The sequence below is a fragment of the Danio rerio genome, chromosome 12, assembly GCF_049306965.1.
Source record: "Danio rerio strain Tuebingen ecotype United States chromosome 12, GRCz12tu, whole genome shotgun sequence".
NCBI lineage: Eukaryota > Metazoa > Chordata > Actinopteri > Cypriniformes > Danionidae > Danio > Danio rerio.
Window position 1 is genome coordinate 46,340,276 of NC_133187.1, and position 21,303 is coordinate 46,361,578.

At 39.8% G+C, this 21,303-nt stretch overlaps 1 protein-coding gene and 1 long non-coding RNA gene across 3 annotated transcripts in view; one reads left to right on the forward strand and one right to left on the reverse strand.

Moving 5' to 3' along the window:
* Window positions 1-21,303, forward strand: part of LOC137496848 (uncharacterized) — a 122,170-nt gene that overhangs the window by 48,825 nt on the left and 52,042 nt on the right. The window lies entirely within an intron of this gene.
* On the reverse strand, window positions 856-21,216 carry LOC101886880 (uncharacterized). Its single transcript, XM_073918905.1, has 26 exons — window positions 21,159-21,216; window positions 20,488-20,590; window positions 19,367-19,387; window positions 19,244-19,261; window positions 19,058-19,078; window positions 18,935-18,952; window positions 18,751-18,771; window positions 18,613-18,648; window positions 16,716-16,733; window positions 16,445-16,465; window positions 16,307-16,342; window positions 10,945-10,959; window positions 10,779-10,799; window positions 10,650-10,682; window positions 9,583-9,609; window positions 9,029-9,064; window positions 8,754-8,780; window positions 8,444-8,479; window positions 8,342-8,368; window positions 7,597-7,632; window positions 7,495-7,521; window positions 4,698-4,733; window positions 4,433-4,459; window positions 3,894-3,929; window positions 3,209-3,288; window positions 856-3,125 (listed from the first exon to the last, which is right to left on the reverse strand). The coding sequence occupies exons 2-26, from the start codon at window positions 20,543-20,545 to the stop codon at window positions 3,051-3,053; spliced, it is 807 nt and encodes a 268-aa protein (XP_073775006.1). The 5' UTR covers window positions 20,546-20,590; window positions 21,159-21,216; the 3' UTR covers window positions 856-3,050.

Here is a 21,303-nt window from a genome sequence, read left to right on the forward strand (position 1 = left end):
ATACCAATTGTGTAATTTTGATGACTGTCGAATAAATTCAACTAAGATTGTGCTCTTTTCTAAAGTGTGCGAAGCAACAAATGCATTGTAACCATTCTCCAGTTTAATACCAAAGACAACAAAAACCTATGTTCTTTTAAATCATATCAATGATTTAAATTCCAGTATTGGCTTTTTGCTTTATTGGAATATTGTGTCTTAACATTTACCCATCATAAACTTTTAACATGCAGTACACTCACCATGATGTTTAGTTCAATTCAATACATTCATTCATTCATTTTCTTTTCAGCTTACTCCCTTTATTAAACCGCCAACTTATTCAGTATATGTTTACGCAGCGGATGCCCTTCCAGCTAAAACCCATCTATGGGAAACATCCATACACACTCATTCAGACTCATACACTACGGACAATTTTAGCTTACCCAATTCACCTGCAGCAGGTCTTTGGACTGTGGGGGAAACCGGAGCTCCCAGAGGAAACCCACACAAACACAGTGGGACCATGCAAACTACACACGTAAATTCCAGCTGTCCCAGCCGAGGCTCGAACCAGCAACCTTCATGCTGCGAGGCGACAGCACTACCTACTGCACCACTGCGTCGCCCAATTCAATACAAAAGTAAAGATAAAAAATAAAGTGAAAGATTTTAGAAACTTGCCCGGTTGTTTGCTTAACACCAGCTTCGAGTTGAGGCGGAAACATATTCTTGAATAAAAAAAAATAGTTTATCTGTGCATCTCTGGTTACAGATATTATCTCTAACTTTAAAAGTGATAGTGTTCTCAGGTAAAAATAAATAAATAAATAAAGTTAAAACCTTTTGAGTGAGGTCAGAAAGAGCAGCAGTGGTGTTGTATACATTTATTAGTACAGTTACATTAATACAGCAATGTTTGTTACAATAAATGTTGTTTAATGTTTATTTTTAATGATTTAATGCAACTTAATATGATTTAAGATGATAATATGAAGGAGGTGTGACTAAAATGACTGAACATGATTGCAATGCTGTTGGCAGATACAGTAAATAGAAACAGAAGGAAAACTGGTTCACTTTCATGATTCATTTAGATCAGTCTGATAATTTACACAAAAGAGAAACTCTTTGCATGTCAACACTGGTAACCTGACATAAAGCAATAAAGGAATACAATGAAAACAAAAATCTTGCCATCATTTACTCACCATTCACTAGCTCAACCCCTATTAGGAGTTTCTTTCTCCTGTTGAACATAAAAGAAGAGACTTTGACAAATGGCTGGTTGCTGGCACCCATTGATTTGAATAGCTTTCATTAACTGATTTCAATAACTTTCCCCCTTTTATTGAATTTAATATGTGCCAGCAACCAGCATTCTTAAAAATCTTATTTTGTGTTCAACAACAGTAAGAAACTTAAAGGTTTAAAATTACATCAGGGTGAATAAATGATGATATTCATTTTTGGGTGAACCATCCCTTTAAAGGAAAAGTCTATCCAAAAATGGTACACCAATGCCAACTATTAAGTAAAATGAAAAATATCCACACACATTATACACAATATTTAAACCAAATCATAAGATAAAGACACAAATGATTCAGCTGATTCGCTAAAAAAAACATCTGATTTACTGAACAATTACTTCACAAATTACACTCTCAAGATCTTTAGTCTATAGTATAATAATGTAATTAGTTCATGATAGTTACTAATGATGCTACATGATGTAGTGTAATGTATTAATGAAGAGTTGTAAATTTATGTACAATATAATGCTCATTCTTAAAAATATTCCTGTAATATAAATGACTATAGTATTTTAAATGTGTAACACCTGGTTTTATTGGAATTGTTGTGTTTGCTGTTATTTATACCAGAATTTGTTTCTGTTTGGTAGAGCATATTATTTACAGTAAATAACTAAACTGAATAATTCTGCCTCATCTGTTTTATTGACAGTTTTATTGATCACTAACATGTGATTGACTTGGATTTAAGTTGCTTTGATTTAAAATTGCAAACTAAAATTTAGATTTTGTAACAACAGTGAAAATTTTCTTATTATAAGGTCTGTTTTGTGGTGGCTGTACTTTAAAATTAAATTAATATAATCTTAATGTAAGTGATTTTACTGTAAGGTTTCACCTGCTTGAAAATGTTTTCAACCCAGGCTCATTCTGAAAACGTAGTCCTGTGGATGTTTCTGGAGACCGCGAAATATGTCCTGGGCGGTACGTATGGCTGCATTTTGAGCGAACGCTACAGGGCGGTGTGACGCCGTTCCCTTATGCGCTTACCGGCTGACCGCTTACCTCCGTGTGGAGTGCTTTCCCGCTGCAGTCAGTTTGTCCGGTCAGCTCATCGTGTGTGTCCGCAGATTTGAGATGCAGAGAGGAGGAGTTGATCACGGCGACCGGGTTCGAATCCGGGGAAGAGCGGTTCCAGAAATCAGGTAAGACAAAAGCAGAATCCAAAAAATAAAGTGAACAAGTTCATAACTGGGTGAGAACGTGGTGAAATCCGAAAATGTGGTGAAAAACCAGACGAGGGCTTTTCTTTTTCAAGACAGCTTTTTTAAATTGTTGCTCGGGTTTAGGGAAGTGAGCGGGTGGGCGGGTCAATCTGTAAAACTGGTTGGGTGTAGGGAAGAAAGAGGGTGGGTAGTCGCGCAGTCAATCATTTGATCAGTCAGACAGCGGCCTCTGGTGGGTTGATGTGAGAACAGCGCGGGCACGAACGGCACTCACGAGAGTCGTTCGAGATACGAAAAAGCGCACACAGCGGCCTCTCGTGCAAAAATACGTACCTCCCGGGATGTATTTCGCAGTCTCCAGAAACGTCCGCTGGACTACATTTTCAGAATGAGCCTGGGTTGAATGTTTTAGTTAAAAATATCTATTAGAACTTTAAAAGTCATCAAAAAGTAATCAGATGTAATCAGTTACTTGTATAAAGTAATTGAAAAGGTACACTCCTTATTACATTTTAAATAGGGTCATTTGTAATCGGTAATCTATTACATTTCCAAAGTAACCTCCCCAACATGGTTTATCTAGTATTTATAACCTTTGCAGGGTTCTTAACTTTACACCAATGTTGCCCGAGAGACCGGAACTGACCAGCTGTTGTTTCACCTGAAACAAAGATATGTGGATAAGTTATTTTTAGCACTCAAATACAGTAGCACTGTAGTTCGAATAAACAATGCATCACTTACTTGTTGCAAAATCATATTGGTGTTTGGAGTGTCCAAGACTAGAGCTGTGCTAAATTTCACTTTAAGTCCAACAACTCGAACTAAAGTGAAACACAGAAAACAAAACACACTTCAATAACACCTTTTGTTTTTACGCATAAGGGAATTACACAATCAAATTCTAGGTGGTTGTAAAAAATTGGTCACACTTTATTTTGATGGTCTGTTTGCTGAATTTAAGTTACATTGCATCTACATGTCATCTAAATCTTATTAGATTATAAGTAGACTTAGGTTAGGGTTAGTGTAAGTTGACGTGTACTTGCAAAGTTTCTTATAATCAGTTCAATGTCTGTTAAAGTAGCTGTATCATTAAGCAGACAGTCTACTAATACTAAAATGGACCATCAAAATAAAGTGTTACTAAAAATATGTTATTCCATCTGCTGACCAAAACTTGTTTTTTTTTTTGTCTTTCTTTCCTGGTTGTCTTATCTTGTGCCCCAATTAGTTTCGGTCTTCAAATCTGGTCGAGCAGCATTCCAAGAGAGTTGATCTTTACAATGTTAAGTTCTTCCTTGTAAAAAAAGATTTGTATCCTCATTGTCTCTTGCTAAACCACAAAAGCCTGAGGTATCAAATTTAAAACACATTTGCAACTCTTTAATTCTTCAGCATGTTTCTCTGTCACTCATTGCAGAATTACCTGGTAAACCTGGAGTGGTCAGTAATGTGTTGATTGCTGTAAGAATGAACACAGATACACACATTTTTAAACTGAACAGTGCAGGTTTTTTGTGTTAAAGTGTGCTCTAGTGAAATCATGAGAGTTGGGTGAAATATAATTGAAGTCAGAACTTTAAGCCCCCTGATTTATTCGCCAATCTGTTTCATTTTTTCCCCAATTTCTGTTTAACAGAGAGACGATTTTTTCAACACATTTCTACACATTATAGTTTTAATAACTCATTTCTAATAACTGATTTATTTTATCTTTGCCATGATGACAGTAAATAATATTTGACTAGATATTTTCAAGATACTTCTATACGGCTTAAAGTGACATTTAAAGGCTTAACTAGGTTAATTAGGTTAACTAGGCAGGTTAGGGTAAAAATGAGCAAAAATAACATTAAGTATCTCATAAACAACTACTAAGTGCAATTTTTCTAGTGTTAATGCATTTTAATGAAACTACAAAAATATTTTTATTGATTAGTCTTTCATTAATTGCAGTATTATTACCTGATATGGTTGTGGCTGTGGTCGTTGCTGAAGAAAAATAAAATAAAACACACACACAAATACAATTAAATACCTCACTGGCTCAACAACGAAATACAGATTTTTTTCATGTATTTCCATTGAAACAGGAGCTTGTGTCAAGATGTACGTATTTAGTCATTTATCAGTTGCAGTATTATAAGCTAATTTGGCTGCCAGTTCAAACACAAGCTCAACTAAAACACTCTTAAATGAGAACAGCTTTGATTATTTGCAGTATTATTACCTGGTGTAATTCTGGTGGTTTGCAATGTGGTGGTCACTGAAAGAACGGAAACAAATACAAACATTTCTGAACACACTTACTGTAATAAGTGCAGTTTTGAATCATGGGAAAATGCTTTTATTCTTTTCTTAATTGCAGTTTTATAAGCTGATGTTTGTCAGCATAGTGTTTTCATAAACAGTGAACAATTACACCATCAAACATCTCATAAACTCAACCAACAAATGCAGGTTTTCTAACATTGACAGTGTTGTGGAAGGTAGTGCATAACAATACTGAGTTATAGCCCAAAAAGTAATTACCCTGTAAACAAAAAACCTGGCTGCCCTTTTTTTTTGAAAGCTGAATCAAATTAACTTTCCATTGAACTTATATTATGTTAAACTGACTGGAAACTGCTTGCATAACTTTAAATTAAAATTAAGTTAGAACTTGATTACCTTTGTTTAGTAAGTTCTAATAACCTAAAAATATATGCTGTCAAGACTAACCATGCAAAAATCCAGCTTAAACCAGCCTAGGCTGGTTGGCTGGTTTTAGCTGGTCGACCAGGCTGGTTTTAGAGGGGTTTTTAGCAATTTCCAGGCTGGTTTCCAGCCATTTCCAGCCTGGTCTTAGCTGCTCATACTGGAAAATGACCAGCTAAATCCAGCTAAAACCAGCTTGACCAGCCTGGTTTAAGCTGGACATAGCTGGTTTTGGCTGGGCTCCGAGCCTGTCTATTTAGTCATGAGATGTTAAACGTCGACGGAAAACGCAAGCAAAAAGCATCTCGTGTGCACAGGCCTTAAGGCTGAATATTTTTTAAAGCTTTTTTAAATAGATAAATTCTGCATTAAACAATAAACTCTTAATCAGGAAAATCACTGTCCATTGAAACAATTCCATTTTCCTTGACCTTAATGCATTTAAAGTAACAGGAATACTTACATTGCAGATGTGTAAGGCTTAGCCATCTTCATTTCTGTCCGTTCCCAGAGGGAGCAAATTCTCTCATTAAGTGACTATGTTAATTTCAACCCAGGCTCCTTATGGAAACGCAGCCCCGCAGACGTTTCTGGAGACCGCGAAATACATCCCGGGAGGTACGTATTTGTGCAGTTTTTGTTTTCGCTATTCGCGCCAGCGCTGTTCTCGCGTGAAAAGCCGCCGGAGGCCGCTGTTGAGTGACCGTCTGTCCGACTGACTGAATGACTGAACAATCGACTGGGCGACCCAGCCACCCTTCTCCTCCTCCTTCTCTAAACCCAAGCGACGATTTACAAAAGCCATCCAGAAAAAAAAAGCAAAAGCCCTCGTCCGATTTTGACCGCGTTTTCGGATTTCACCACATTCTTGCCCTGTCAAGAACTCGTTCGCTTTTATTTTTTGGATTCTGTTTTTCATCTCACCTGATTTCTGGAACCGCTCTTCCACGGACTCGAACCCGGCCTTTGCCGCGGCCGGCTCCCCCTCCTCAAAGCCTCCGCTCTGCCGACGTAACACTACGAGCTAAGCGGACAAACTGGGAAAGCCCTCCACATTTAAAGCCCTAACATTTAAAACTAATTTGCTATGAGATTATTTGCCAAGACTTTTCACTGTGTGATTCACATGTCAATTTGTATTATTGTGTGTATAACTAGCTATTTGGAATTCAAATGATTTGTATTCATTAAAGAATCTGTTTTAATTGCAAAGTTGTTTTTGTACTAATTGTAAGTTCACAGTTAACAAACTATTTACTGCTTCTTTACACATACAGTATAGAATAAATGTTTTTTTTTTACTATGGTAAACCATTAATAGTGTATTTCCCATATGTATATGTTTATCCTTACCAACTGCCATTTCTATGCTGCTTGAAGAGCATTAAATTAGTAAAATAATTATTTTTTTACAGTAGGTATCCCATTAAAACAAAGAATCTGTTCATTTTTTCACTGTGTATATATACTATTAAAAAACAAAAAGTCCTCTTTTACAGTAGGTATACTATTAAAACACAGAATCTGTCTGTTTTTTTTTACAGTAGGTATACTATTAAAACACAGAATCTGTCTGTTTTTTTACAGTAGGTATACTATTAAAACACAAAATATTTCCGCTTTTTTACTGTTGGTATACCCTTAAAAACACAGAAAATAACCATTTTTTTTATATAGAAAACCCTTAAATTACTATAAAATGTTTCGTTATTTTACAGTAGTTTAATCGTCAAAAAACGGATATTTTTTTGTTTTTTTTAATGTGGACACACTGTCAATTAACAGAAATTTCCGTTTTAAATTTACGGTAAAATATTTGTGTAATGAGCTGCCAGTACATTTTACCGCTTTTTTACGGAATTTTTTTTTAGAGTGCACGGAGGTGAGCTATCAGCCGGTGAGCGCGAAGAAGAGGATCGGCGTCACACCACCCTGTATCGTTCGCTAGAAAAAAACTAAATGCGGCCATACGTACCACCGGCCACATAAATCACGGTCTCCATAAACGTCCGCGGGGCTACGTTTTCAGAATGAGCCTGAGCTGGTTAATTTTAATTCAGCAATTTATTTTTGAAAAACTAATTAATTAGGCTAAAAAGTAACTCGGATTGCATTTTTTTAAAGTAACTTAATTATCACTCATTCATTTTAATAAGTGCTGCATTACTTCACTCGTTACTTATAAAAGTAATATTACTATGTAACTCGCATTACTTGTAATGTGTTGCCTCTAACAATGAATGTTGATCTATTTTCAATGAAACTTTAGTTTATGCTAATATCTGTATTATTCTTATGCATTAGTCTTTCATTACATGCAATATTATTACCTGATCCAGTTGTCGATGTAGTCGTCACTATAAAAAAATGAACACAAGCTCAAATACAACCACCTAAACAAGTACAGTGTTGATCATTTGCAGTGTAATTACCTGGTGTGATGGTGGTGGTTTGTGATGTGTTGGTTACTGAAAGAATTAACACACATACAAACATTTTTAAGTGTAGTTTCACTTGTGTTTATGTATTTTCTAATGAAATTGGAGGCTGGGAAAATATAAAAAAATATGTATTTTTGATTCATCGCCCTTTATTTAGTCATGAGGTGTTAAAAGTCGATGGAAAACACAAGCAAAAAGCATCTCGGTGTGCACAGGCCTTAAGGCTAAATCTCTTTTAAAGCTTTTTTAAATAGAGAAATTCTGCATTGAACAATTAACTGTATAAACCATAATCTGGAAAATCACTGTTCAGTGAAGCAATCCCATTTTCCTTGACCTTAATGCATTTAAAATAACAGGAATACTTTCACTGCAGAAGTGTAAGGCTTAGCCATCTTCATTCCTGTCCGTTCCCAGTGGGAGCAAATTCTCTTAAAGAGTGACTATGTAAATTTTTATTCAGCAATTTATTTAAAAAAAAACTAATTAATTAAGCTAAAAAAGTAACTCGGATTGCATTTTTTTTAAAGTAACTTAATTATCACTCATTTATTTTAATAAGTGCTGCATTACTTCACTCATTACTTATAAAAGTAATATTACTATGTAACTCGCATTACTTGTAATGTGTTGCCTCTAACAATAAATGTTGATCTATTTTCAGTGAAACTTTAGTTTATGCTAATATCTGTATTATTCTTATGCATTAGTCTTTCATTACATGCAATATTATTACCTGATCCAGTTGTCGATGTCGTCGTCACTATAAAAAAATGAACACAAGCTCAAATAAAACCTCCTAAACAAGTACAGTGATGATCATTTGCAGTGTAATTACCTGGTGTGACGGTGGTGGTTTGTGATGTGTTGGTTACTGAAAGAACACAAATACAAACATTTTTAAGTGCAGTTTCACTTGTCTTTATGTATTTTCTATTGAAATAGGAGGTTGGGAAAATATAAAAAAAATATGTATTTTTGATTCTTCACTCAGTTTAAGATTTATAAGCTGATGTGTCAGCAACAAAAACACCATTAAACATTTCATAAGTTCAACTATCTAGTTACTAGTGTTGATGTCTTTTAATGAAACGACAGGTTGGGTCAACATCTTTTCATTAGTCTTTCATCAATTGCAGTATTATTACCTGATCCGGTTGTCGATGTGGTGGTTCCTATAATAAAAATTACAAAATAACACAAATATAATTAAATATCTTAATGGCTCACTGGTTAAATGCAGTTTTCCTTGTGTAATGTGTTTTCTTGAACTTGGAGCTTGGGCCAAGATACTTATTAGGTCTTTAATCTCTTTGAGTATTACTATGTGGCTTTCAGTTCTGTAGTTTCTTAAATAATTAACACGAGCTCAATTAAATATCTTCTAAACAAGGGCAGTTTTCATGATGTTCAGTGTAATTACCTGATGTGATGGTGGTGGCTTGTAATATGTGGGTTACTGAAAGAATGAACACCAATACAAACATTTTTAAGTGCAGTGTTTATGTATTTTCTACTGAAATAGTAAAATATATGTATCAGAAATATGTATTTTCGAATCATCACTCAATTAAAGATTTATAAGCTGATGTATCCAACACAATCTCATGGCAATTCGTAACTTTTTGATTTAGTGGTTAATTCGTATGAATTCGTACAATCTAATTCATACAATTTACTACGATTTGCATATCCCCCAGTGATGGTTGGGTTTAGGGGTGGGGTTAGGTGCCATGCCTCCTTTTTAAAATCGTACAATTTGAACTCGTACAAGTTCGTAGGAATTAGCCACTAAACTGGCAAAACGTAAGATACTTACGATTTTTCGTGAGATCGGGCTGGATGTTTGAGCAACAAAAACACCTTTACACATTTCACAAGTTCAACTAACCAGTGCAGTTTTACTAGTGTTGGGTCAATATCTTTGTTTATTTAATTTTTTATTAGTCTTTTATTAGTCAACTGCAGTATTATTACCTGATGCGGTTGTGGGTGGAGTGGTTACTAAAAAACAATAATAAAATAACACAAATACAATTAAATATCTTAATGGCTCTTTGGTTAAATGCAGTTTTTCCTTGTGTTGATGTGTTTCCTATTGAACTTGGAGCTTATTGGGCCAAGATACTTATTGGTAACACTTTATTTTGATGGTTCATTTGAGTATATCTAAGGGCGTACTCACACTATGTACAGTTGCCTTGAACCGGGTGGAAACACGTTTGTCCCCCCTCCCGTCTCCCCCGACGGCCCGCACTCACATTGTATTCACACCTGAGCACGCTTACGTCATGCATTTTCATAATGTTTAGTTAGAAGCGCTCTCGCTCAGCACAGTGGAGATTTTAGTTATATCGTTTAGTCTTTTGGGATGCGGTGACACACAGTCAAATATTTTGCCGAACAGATCAGCCACTCATAAATGATCATAAAGTCCTCGTGCTACAGGAATTAGGAGGTTTGCTGAAGGTGCAGCTGTCGAGGGGTGTCCGTCTTTATTAAATTACGACAGTTTGCGTTCATTGAACTGTAGGAATGATTAATTAATCCACATGAAAGTCACTTAAAAGTCACGTCTCGCTTTCAGTTTTGGGCTCAGGTGCGCTTTACATTCACACTACAAGCACACCACCCCAAAACCCAAATAAACCGTGCTCAGGCACAATTCTTCCAACCGTGCCAGAGCCGGCCAACTGAACCGCGCTTAAACCCAATTCAGAGCACTCACACTTCTCAATCGATCCAGGAAACATGCCTGGGCACAGTTCGAATAACTTGCTAGTGTGTCCTATTAGGAGACTGTCTGCTTAATGTCTGCTGATACTGCTCCTTCAACAGACATTTAACTGACTATAAGAAACTTTACAAGTACATGTCAACTAACACTAACCCTAACCCCAACCTAATGGTCTACTTATAATCTAATGAGAATTAGTTGACATGTAGATGCAATGTAAGAAACGGACCATCAAAATAAATTGTGACCCAAGCTCAATTAAAAACCTTCTAAACAAGTGTATTTTCATAATGTGCAGTGTGATTACCTTGTGCGATGGGGGTGGTTTGTGATGTGTTGGCTACGGAAAGAATGGACACAAATGCAAACACTTATTTAAGAGAAACTTTACTTGCACTTACCTGTGTAAAGTTTTCATCATTTGCAGTGTTATTACCTGTTGTAGTTGTGGGGCCCACTGAAAAAAAGAAAAAAAAAACTTAAATTTAAACACTAAATTAATTGCAGTTTTACTTATTTTACTTTTCAAACACCATTTCCTTGTAAATACATCAAAAATTGTACTTGTGTACATAGTTTTTAATCATTCACAGTATTATTACCTGTTGGCACTGACCCTATTGAAAGAATGAACACAAAAGCAAACATTTTTAAACAGTTAATGAGTTTTACTTGTGTTGATGTACAGTATTTTCAATTAAGCTGTAGGCTAGTCTAATATCTTCATTATTCCTCTCGTCTATCATTAATTTCACTATTATTGCTTGTTCCATTTGTCATATGGTCATTGCTTAACAAATGAACACAAATACAATTAAATATCACACGTTTGTCCCCCTTCTCGTCTCCCCCGCCGGCCCGCACTCACATTGTATTTGCGCCTAAGCACGCTCACGTCATGGGTTTTCATAATGTTCAGTAAGAAGCGCTCTCGCTCAGCACAGTGGAGATTTTAGTTATATCGTTTAGTAATTTGGGATGCGGTGACACACAGTCAAATATTTTGCCAAACAGATCAGCCACTTTGACGCTCATAAATGATCATAAAGTCCTCGTGCTGCAGGAATTAGGAGGTTTCCTAAAGGTGCAGCTGTTGAGGGGTGTCCGTCTATAATAAATTATGACAGTTTGCGTTCATTGAACAGTAGGAATGATTAATTACTCCACATGAAAGTCACTTAAAAGTCACGTCTCGCTTTCAGTTTTGGGCTCAGGTGCGCTTTACACTCAAACTACAAGTACACCGCGCCAAAGCCCAAGTGAACCACGCTCTGGCACAACTCTTCTAGCCAGGGCAGGTCAGGCCAGGGCAGACCAACATAACCTATCTTAACCCGATTCAGAGCACTCACACTTCTCAAACAATCCGGGAAACAGGCCTGGGCACAGTTTGAATTACTTAGGCCCGTTTACACTAGTGTGTTTTAGTTTTAAAATGGCGTTTTATATCAAAAACGATCTGCGTCCACACTAGCGTTTCACCTAGCGTTTCTGAACATATCTCCATCCACACTACGCCACCAAAAACGTATATCATGTGACCAATAGCGCACTCTGGGTATGGGCATTCTAGTATAAACAGGAAGTGTGTCTCGCTCGGCATTTGGTTATTGTTAGTCAACAAACGCCAGTTGAACAATGAACGCGATGGCAAAGAAAGCAAGAGAGCTATTTTTGTGGACAGACGACGAGGTCGAGTTGTTACTAAACGTAACAAATGAATAACTGCACAATGGTACCTAAAACAGACAATAGTGCAAACAACGCTTCCATTTCTGTGTTGTTGTTGTTGTTTTCAGTGAAGGCTGGTCTGCTGTCTTCCGCTAGTGTTAAAGCTATGTGTTATAGTCATATGAAAGGGCTTGACGAATAAGGGGAGGATACGCAATGACACAAAAGCCCCAATCAGGTAGCGAATGTTGGCAGCCCCGCCTCCGTTTTCAGACGTCTCCGTTTTCCTCTATCCACACTGAAACGGAGCAGCAGCGTTTTAGAAAGATAACAGCCTCTTCAGCGTTTTAAAAACACTCCGTTTTCGGCGCTCGAAAACTTCAGCGTAGTGTGGACGGATGGCGTAACCGTAGCAAAACTTATGCTTTTTCAAACTAAAACGCATTAGTGTAAACAGGGCCTTAGTGCTAGTGCGTCCTATTAGTAGGCTGTCTGCTTAATATCTGCTGATACAGCTCCTACAACAGACACTTAACTGACTACAAGAAACTTTACAAGTACATGTTAACTAATCCTAATGTGAATTAGTTGACATGTAGATGCAATGTAACAAACAGACCATCAAAATAAATTGTGACCCAAGCTCAATTAAAACCTTCTAAACAAGTGTATTTTCATAATGTGCAGTGTTATTGTCAGGGTTCTGCCACTTTGGTCTTGAAAATCCTTGTTTTGGTGGCAGAGCTCTGACACTTCTTATGTCTGGTCCTGTCTCTGTGTGAGCGAGCGCCGTCGTGGGTGTACGTAGAGTGTGCGCGCTCCTGCTTGACGCGGCCGCGCGCGCGCTCTGCGTCCCTCAGACGCGTGCGCTCTTGTACTCGTGTTTGTGTTTTCGTCTGTCAGCAGCATGGTGTTTCATTCCCAGCGTCTCAGTCTTGTTGGTTTCGGTTTTGGTCGGCGCTGGGATGAAGCATGCATGCTGCATATGTGAGCGCATGGTGAGTGTATTCATTCATCGTGTGCTCGTGTCTTGCGTCTTTTGTCAAAGCACATGGCTCGGTGTTTACATTGGTCACGTGCTTTTGTCGTGTGCTTCAGTGTTGTGTTATGTGAGCGCATGGCTTGTATTGTCTCTCTGTGTCATGCGCTCTCCCGTCTATTGTCTAGTCCCACCCTCCTTGTTAACCCATTATTAGTTAATTGTGTTCACCTGTGTGTCAGTTTACTTTTTGCTTTATAATCCCCCTCATGTTTTCAGTCATTTGCCTGTTCGTCGTCGTTATTTCCATGTCGTGTGCTATCCAGTCCTGTTTGTCCTGCCAGCCCATCCAAGTTTGTTTGAGTGTTTGTTTTATAGTTATGTTTTTCCCCCCTCGGGGTGGTTTTTGTTCTAATTTTGTTTTATTTTTATTATCAATAAATCATCCTGTTTGCACTTGAGTCCTCGCTCCCTCATCCTTCCTGAACCCTGACAGTACGAACAGGCCAAACAGAGGACTCAGCAACAGGATGAGCATAATTATCCTTCCACCCACCACAGCAGAGGAGAGACAGAGGCGCCTTCAGGGGCTGGTGTTGGCCCGCCAGCAAGGTCTGGAGGTAAAAAGCTTTGCCCAGTTTTTTTGGACTTATGCTAGGGGGCTTGAGTTTGATGACGCCACTCTGAAGGAAGCTTTTAATCTCTGTCTCGATGAACCCCTGCCACAGTGGGATATGGATCAGCTTGGGGTGTTGGACTTCTGGGGCTTCTCACTTTATCTCCACCACCGCAAGGATTGGCAGATCCTCACACCACCTCCAGCTGATTGTGGCAAATACTCCACCCCTCCCTCCTCTACGAGTGCAGCTCATGACCTCCCTCTGACTCGGTCGAGTAAACGGAGGCTGCAGAGAAAGAGGGCTGCCCAAACTGCTGCATCAGCCCCAGAGCGCCCTCCAGTGTTGGCTCCAGCCCCTGAGCGCCCTCCAGTGTCGGCTCCAGCCCCTGAGCGCCCTCCAGTGTCGGCTCCAGCCCCTGAGCGCCCTCCAGTGTCGGCTCCAGCCCCTGAGCGCCCTCCAGTGTCGGCTCCAGCCCCTGAGCGCCCTCCAGTGTCGGCTCCAGCCCCTGAGCGCCCTCCAGTGTCGGCTCCAGCCCCTGAGCGCCCTCCAGTGTCGGCTCCAGCCCCTGAGCGCCCTCCAGTGTCGGCTCCAGCCCCTGAGCGCCCTCCAGTGTCGGCTCCAGCCCCTGAGCGCCCTCCAGTGTCGGCTCCAGCCCCTGAGCGCAGCTCAGTGCCGGTCCCAGTCCGGCTCCTTGCCCTGCCGGCCCCACCCAGACGTCTTGCCCTGCCGGCCCCAGTCCGGCTCCTTGCCCTGCCGGCCTCAGCCCGGCTCCTTGCCCTGCCGGCACCAGCCCGGCTCCTTGCCCTGCCGGCACCACCCAGACGTCTTGCCCTGCCGGCACCACCCAGACGTCTTGCCCAGCCGGCTCCAGCCCGGCACCTTGCCCTGCCGGCACCTACCAGACGTCTTTCCCTGCCGGCACCTACCAGACGTCTAGCCCTGCCGGCCCCAGCCCGGCTCCTTGCCCTGCCAGCACCACCCAGACGTCTTGCCCAGCCGGCTCCAGCCCGGCACCTTGCCCTGCCGGCACCTACCAGACATCTTTCCCTGCCGGCACCTACCAGACGTCTAGCCCTGCCGGCCCCAGCCCGGCTCCTTGCCCTGCCGGAACCTACCAGACGTCTAGCCCTGCCGGCCCCAGCCCGGCTCCTTGCCCTGCCGGCACCACCCAGACGTCTTGCCCAGCCGGCTCCAGCCCGGCACCTTGCCCTGCCGGCACCTACCAGACGTCTTTCCCTGCCGGCACCTACCAGACGTCTAGCCCTGCCGGCCCCAGCCCGGCTCCTTGCCCTGCCGGAACCTACCAGACGTCTAGCCCTGCCGGTCCCAGCCCGGCGCCTTGCCCTGCCGGCTCCCCTCTGGTCTCCTGCCCTGCCGGCTCCCCTCTGGTCTCCAGCCCTGCCGGCTCCCCTCTGGTCTCCAGCCCTGCCGGCTCCCCTCTGGTCTCCAGCCCTGCCGGCTCCCCTCTGGTCTCCAGCCCTGCCGGCTCCCCACAGGCCTCCAGCCCAGCCGGCTCCCCACCGACCTCCTGCCTTGTCTCCCCTGATAGACTCTCCCTGGGTCGTCCCTCCTGCTCCTCCCTGGTGTTCCCTCCCTGCACCCTGGACGGACCCTCCGGCTCCACCCTGGCTCCCTGCCGGGGCCCCCGACCCACTGAATCCACCCTGGACTGTCCCTCCTGATCCTCCCTGGTCTTGCCCTCCCATCCCTCCCTTGTTTGTCTTGTTGAGTCCGGCTTGGCTTCCCTCCCTCCCCCCCTTCATGTCGTCTTGCCTGTTCACCCCCCTGTCTTGTGTCTGTTGATGTTGCCTGTTTTGTTGTCTTGTAGTGTTTCTTGTCTGTCTTGTACCTTGTTGGATGTTCCCTTTAGGGACGCCAGGTGGCGTCCCTTTTGGGGGCGGCTAGTGTCAGGGTTCTGCCACTTTGGTCTTGAAAATCCTTGTTTTGGTGGCAGAGCTCTGACACTTCTTATGTCTGGTCCTGTCTCTGTGTGAGCGAGCGCCGTCGTGGGTGTACGTAGAGTGTGCGCGCTCCTGCTTGACGCGGCCGCGCGCGCGCTCTGCGTCCCTCAGACGCGTGCGCTCTTGTACTCGTGTTTGTGTTTTCGTCTGTCAGCAGCATGGTGTTTCATTCCCAGCGTCTCAGTCTTGTTGGTTTCGGTTTTGGTCGGCGCTGGGATGAAGCATGCATGCTGCATATGTGAGCGCATGGTGAGTGTATTCATTCATCGTGTGCTCGTGTCTTGCGTCTTTTGTCAAAGCACATGGCTCGGTGTTTACATTGGTCACGTGCTTTTGTCGTGTGCTTCAGTGTTGTGTTATGTGAGCGCATGGCTTGTATTGTCTCTCTGTGTCATGCGCTCTCCCGTCTATTGTCTAGTCCCACCCTCCTTGTTAACCCATTATTAGTTAATTGTGTTCACCTGTGTGTCAGTTTACTTTTTGCTTTATAATCCCCCTCATGTTTTCAGTCATTTGCCTGTTCGTCGTCGTTATTTCCATGTCGTGTGCTATCCAGTCCTGTTTGTCCTGCCAGCCCATCCAAGTTTGTTTGAGTGTTTGTTTTATAGTTATGTTTTTCCCCCCTCGGGGTGGTTTTTGTTCTAATTTTGTTTTATTTTTATTATCAATAAATCATCCTGTTTGCACTTGAGTCCTCGCTCCCTCATCCTTCCTGAACCCTGACAGTTATTACCTGGTGTGATGGTGGTGGTTTGCGATGAGTTAGTTACTGAAAGAATGAACACAAGTGCAAACATTTTAAACACTCAATTAGGAGCAATTTTACTTGCGCTTACCTGTGTACAGTTTACATTAATAGCTGTATTATTACCTGGTGCAAATGTGGGGGCCGCTGAAAAAAATAAAACACACACACGCACGCACGCACACACACACAGACACACACACACACACACACACACACACACACACACACACACACACACACACACACACACACACACACACACACAAAACACCTAATTTAAACACTAAATTGATTGCAGTTTTACTGATTTTACTTTTTTAAACATCATTTACTTGTAAATACATCAAAAATTGTACTTGTGTACATAATTTGTAATCATTTACAGCATTATTACCTGTTGGCGCTGGGGTGACTATTGAAAGAATGAACACAAAAGCAAACATTTTTAAACAGTTAGTAAGTTTTACTTGTGTTGATGTACAGTATTTTCAATGAAGCTGGAGGCTAGGCCAATATCTTCATTATTCCTCTCGTCTATCATTAATTTCACTATTATTCCTTGTTCTATTTGTCAGTATGGTCACTGCTAAACAAATGAACACAAATACAATCAAATATCTTAATGGCTCACTGGTTAAATGCAGTTTTTCCTTGTGTTGATGTGTTTTCTATTGAACTCGTAGCTTATTGGGCCAAGATACTTATTGGTAACACTTTATTTTGACGATCCATTTGAGTATTCCTAAGGGCGTACTCACACTATGTACAGTTGCCTTGAACCGGGCACGTTTGTCCCCCCTCCCGTCTCCCCCGACGGCCCGCACTCACATTGTATTCGCACCTGAGCACGCTTACGTCATGCATTTTCATAATGTTTAGTTAGAAGCGCTCTCGCTCAGCACAGTGGAGATTTTAGTTATATCGTTTAGTCGTTTGGGATACGGTGACACACAGTCAAATATTTTGCCGAACAGATCAGCCACTCATAAATGATCATAAAGTCCTCATGCTGCAGGAATTAGGAAGTTTGCTGAAGGTGCAGCTGTCGAGGGGTGTCCGTCTATAATAAATTACGACAGTTTGCGTTCATTGAACAGTAGGAATGATTATTTAATCCACATGAAAAGTCATGTCTCTCTTTCAGTTTTGGGCTCAGGTGTGCTTTACATTCACACTACAAGCATACTGCCCCAAAACCCAAGTGAACCACGCTCTGGCACAACTCTTCCAACTAGGCCAGGGCCGGCCAACTGAACCTACCTGAACCCGATTCAGAGCACTCACACTTCTCAAACAATCCGAGAAACTGTCCTGACTTATAACTTAGAACCCCGTTTACACTAGTGCATTTTAGTTTTAAAATGGCGATCAAAAACGATCCACGTCCACACTAGCGTTTTACCTAGCGTTTCTGAACATATCTCCGTCCACACTATGCCACCAAAAACATAGATCATGTGACTATTGGCGCACTCTGGGCATGCGCGTTCTAGTATAAACAGGAAGCATGTGTCTCGCTCGGCATTTGGTTATTGTTAGTCAACAAACGCCGGCTGAACAATGAACGCGATGGCAAAGAAAGCAAGAGAGGTATTTTTGTGGACAGACGACGAGGTCGAGTTGTTACTAAACGTAACAAATGAATAACTGCACAATGGTACCTAAAACAGACAATAGTGCAAACAACGCTCCCATTTTTGTGTCCATGTTGTTGTTTACAGTGAAGGCTGGTCTGCTGTCTTCCGGTAGCGTTAAAGCCATGTGTTATAGTCATGTGATAGGGGCTTGACGAATAAGGGGAGGATACGCAATGACACAAAAGCCCCGATCAGGTAGCAAATATAGGCAGCCCCGCCTCCGTTTTCAGATGTCTCTGTTTTCCCCCATCCACACTGAGATGGAGCAGCAGCGTTTTAGAATGAAAACAGCCTCTCCAGCTTTTTAAAAACACTCCGTTTTCGGAACTCGAAAACTCCAGCGTAGTGTGGATGGATGGCGTAACCGTAGCAAAACTTATGCGTTTTCAAACTACAATGCATTAGTGTAAACGGGGCCTTAGTGCTAGTGCGTCCAATTAGTAGACTGTCTGCTTAATATCTGCTGATACTGATCCTTCAACAGACACTTAACTGACTACAAGAAACTTTACAAGTACATGTCAACTAATCCTAATGTGAATTAGTTGACAGGTAGATGCAATGTAACAAACAGACCATCAAAATAAATTGTGACCCAAGCTCAATAAAAAACCTTTTAAACAAGTGTATTTTCATAATGTGCAGTGTGATTACCTGGTGTGATGGTGGTGGTTTGCGATGAGTTGGTTACTGAAAGAATGAACACAAGTGAAAACATTTTAAACACTCAATTAGGAGCAATTTTAGTTGTGATTACCTGTGTACAGTTTACATCAATAGCTGTATTATTACCTGGTGCAAATGTGGGGGCCGCTGAGAAAAATAACACACACACACACACAAACACAAAACACTTAATTTAAACACTGCATTAATTGCAGTTTTACCTATTTTACTTTTCATACATCTTTTCCTTGTAAATACATCAAAAATTTTACTTGTGTACATATTCTTTAATAATTTACAGTATTATTACCTGTTGCCGCTGGGGTCACTATTGAAAGAATGAACACAAAAGCAAACATTTTAAACACTCAATTAGGAGCAATTTTACTTGCACTTACCTGTGTACAGTTTACATCAATAGCTGTATTATTACCTGGTGCAAATGTGGGGGCCGCTGAAAAAAATAACACACACAGACACACACACACACAAAACACTTAATTTAAACACTGCATTAATTGCAGTTTTACCTATTTTACTTTTCATACATCTTTTCCTTGTAAATACATCAAAAATTTTACTTGTGTACATATTTTTTAATAATTTACAGTATTATTACCTGTTGCCGCTGGGGTGACTATTGAAAGAATGAACACAAAAGCAAACATTTTAAACACTCAATTAGGAGCAATTTTACTTGCACTTACCTGTGTACAGATTACATCAATAGCTTTATTATTACCTGGTGCAAATGTGGGGGCCGCTGAAATAAATAACACAGAAACACACACACACACACACAAAACACTTAATTTAAACACTAAATTAATTGCAGTTTTACTTATTTTACTTTTCATACATCATTTCCTTGTAAATACATCAAAAATTGTACTTGTGTACATAATTTTTAATAATTTACAGTATTATTACCTGTTGCCGCTGGGGTGACTATTAAAAGAATGAACACAAAAGCAAACATTTTTAAACAGTTAATACGTTTTACTTGTGTTGATGTACAGTATTTTCAATTAAGCTGTAGGCTAGTCTAATATCTCATTATTCCTCTAGTCTATCATTAATTACAACATTATTGCTTGTTCCACTTGTCATATGGTCATTGCTAAACAAATGAACACAAATACAATTAAATATCTCATTGGATAAATGTAGTTTTCCCTCTGGTTGATGAATTTAATGTTGGATTGGGGTGGGGGGGGGGGGGTCAGACACATTAATTTATTTTTTACTTTTTTTTACAGCTTAGCACAATTTATCCTGCAAATTAAAAAAAATATGGAGCTACAGATCATAGAGTACTTCTTCATTATTGTTTAAATATTAACTGAGCCCAGTGCATGATGGGTGTTGTAGTTTTCTTAACATTTTTAGAGGAAATGGAACCTAAAAAGCCATTTTCTCAGTGAACCATATTCAATTTCAAACAAGAACCAGTTTAAAAAATGCCTTTAGTTGCATAAACATTTTTAAATATTTAGGCAACAATTTTTCTGTTACAAATCCATCTCCATCGATTCATCCATCAAAACTTAACAGTGATTTAAAGTGATGCCTTCAAAAACATCCCAACATTTATTAGTTAATTTCAGTTTAGCAGGTTGTGAATGAAATATATATATAAATATATATATATATATATATATATATATATATATATATATATATATATATATATATATATATATATAATAAATAGATCTATATTTACCCTGTGCCAAGCCTATTGAAGAAAGACAAAAAGGGGAATAAAATAGAGTGAGAGAGAGAAAGAGATCATTAAATTGTAATGCATATGGTTATAATACTTGTATCAAATGGTCATTTCACAACACGTCACAAGCTTACTTGATGGCAGGACCGACATTATTATTAAAAGCAATAGATGTTTTGGAACTGGATGCATTTTCAAGATAAGTAGTTTGATGCAGTGAAAAAAGAATTCCTTGCTCTGTAATGAGAAAGAATAGGCTGCTCATTAAAACAATTAACATTCTTCAATTCACTTTTACATAAAAGCTAAACAAGTGATAATAATAATAATAAATAAATAAATAAATAAATAATACCTTATTAGTAAAGAGACTAAGCTGAAAAGAAAATTTATGATTGAATAATAATAAAGGGGATTAAAATGGTATGTGAAATAAATTATCATTAATAACCAAAACACTCAAAATAAGGACATCTGCATGCATATTAAATTTAAACAAACAAATTAATAATAATTTAATAACGTTCAACTTTATTTGTTGATTTAAATTCAGCCCAAATAAATAGTTTACAACCATTTAATTTAAAAAAAAGAGTAAATCCAAGGAATAATGAAACATTTTTTTCAGTGTATTATTTACGAAAAATAAAAAAGATTAATAAAAATATAACATGATAAATTTGACCCTTTAATTATTCCGGTTAATTTATTGTTTTACTAACTGCTCGTGGCAGAATAATTGTTCCCATTGTTTTAAGTAGATCGGGATAAAACCGTGCCCCAAAAAACAGAAAAGTCTACATACCTCAGAGTCTCGCTCAGCCTGCTTTGGCAACGGCTGTGAAGTGTGAATAGCCTACAATGGCAACTATGAAGGAAGTACTTCATTTATAAGGGGTGGTTAGTCTGGCGGAAACAAAAACAAACAAAAAAAAAAAAAAAAAAAGAGA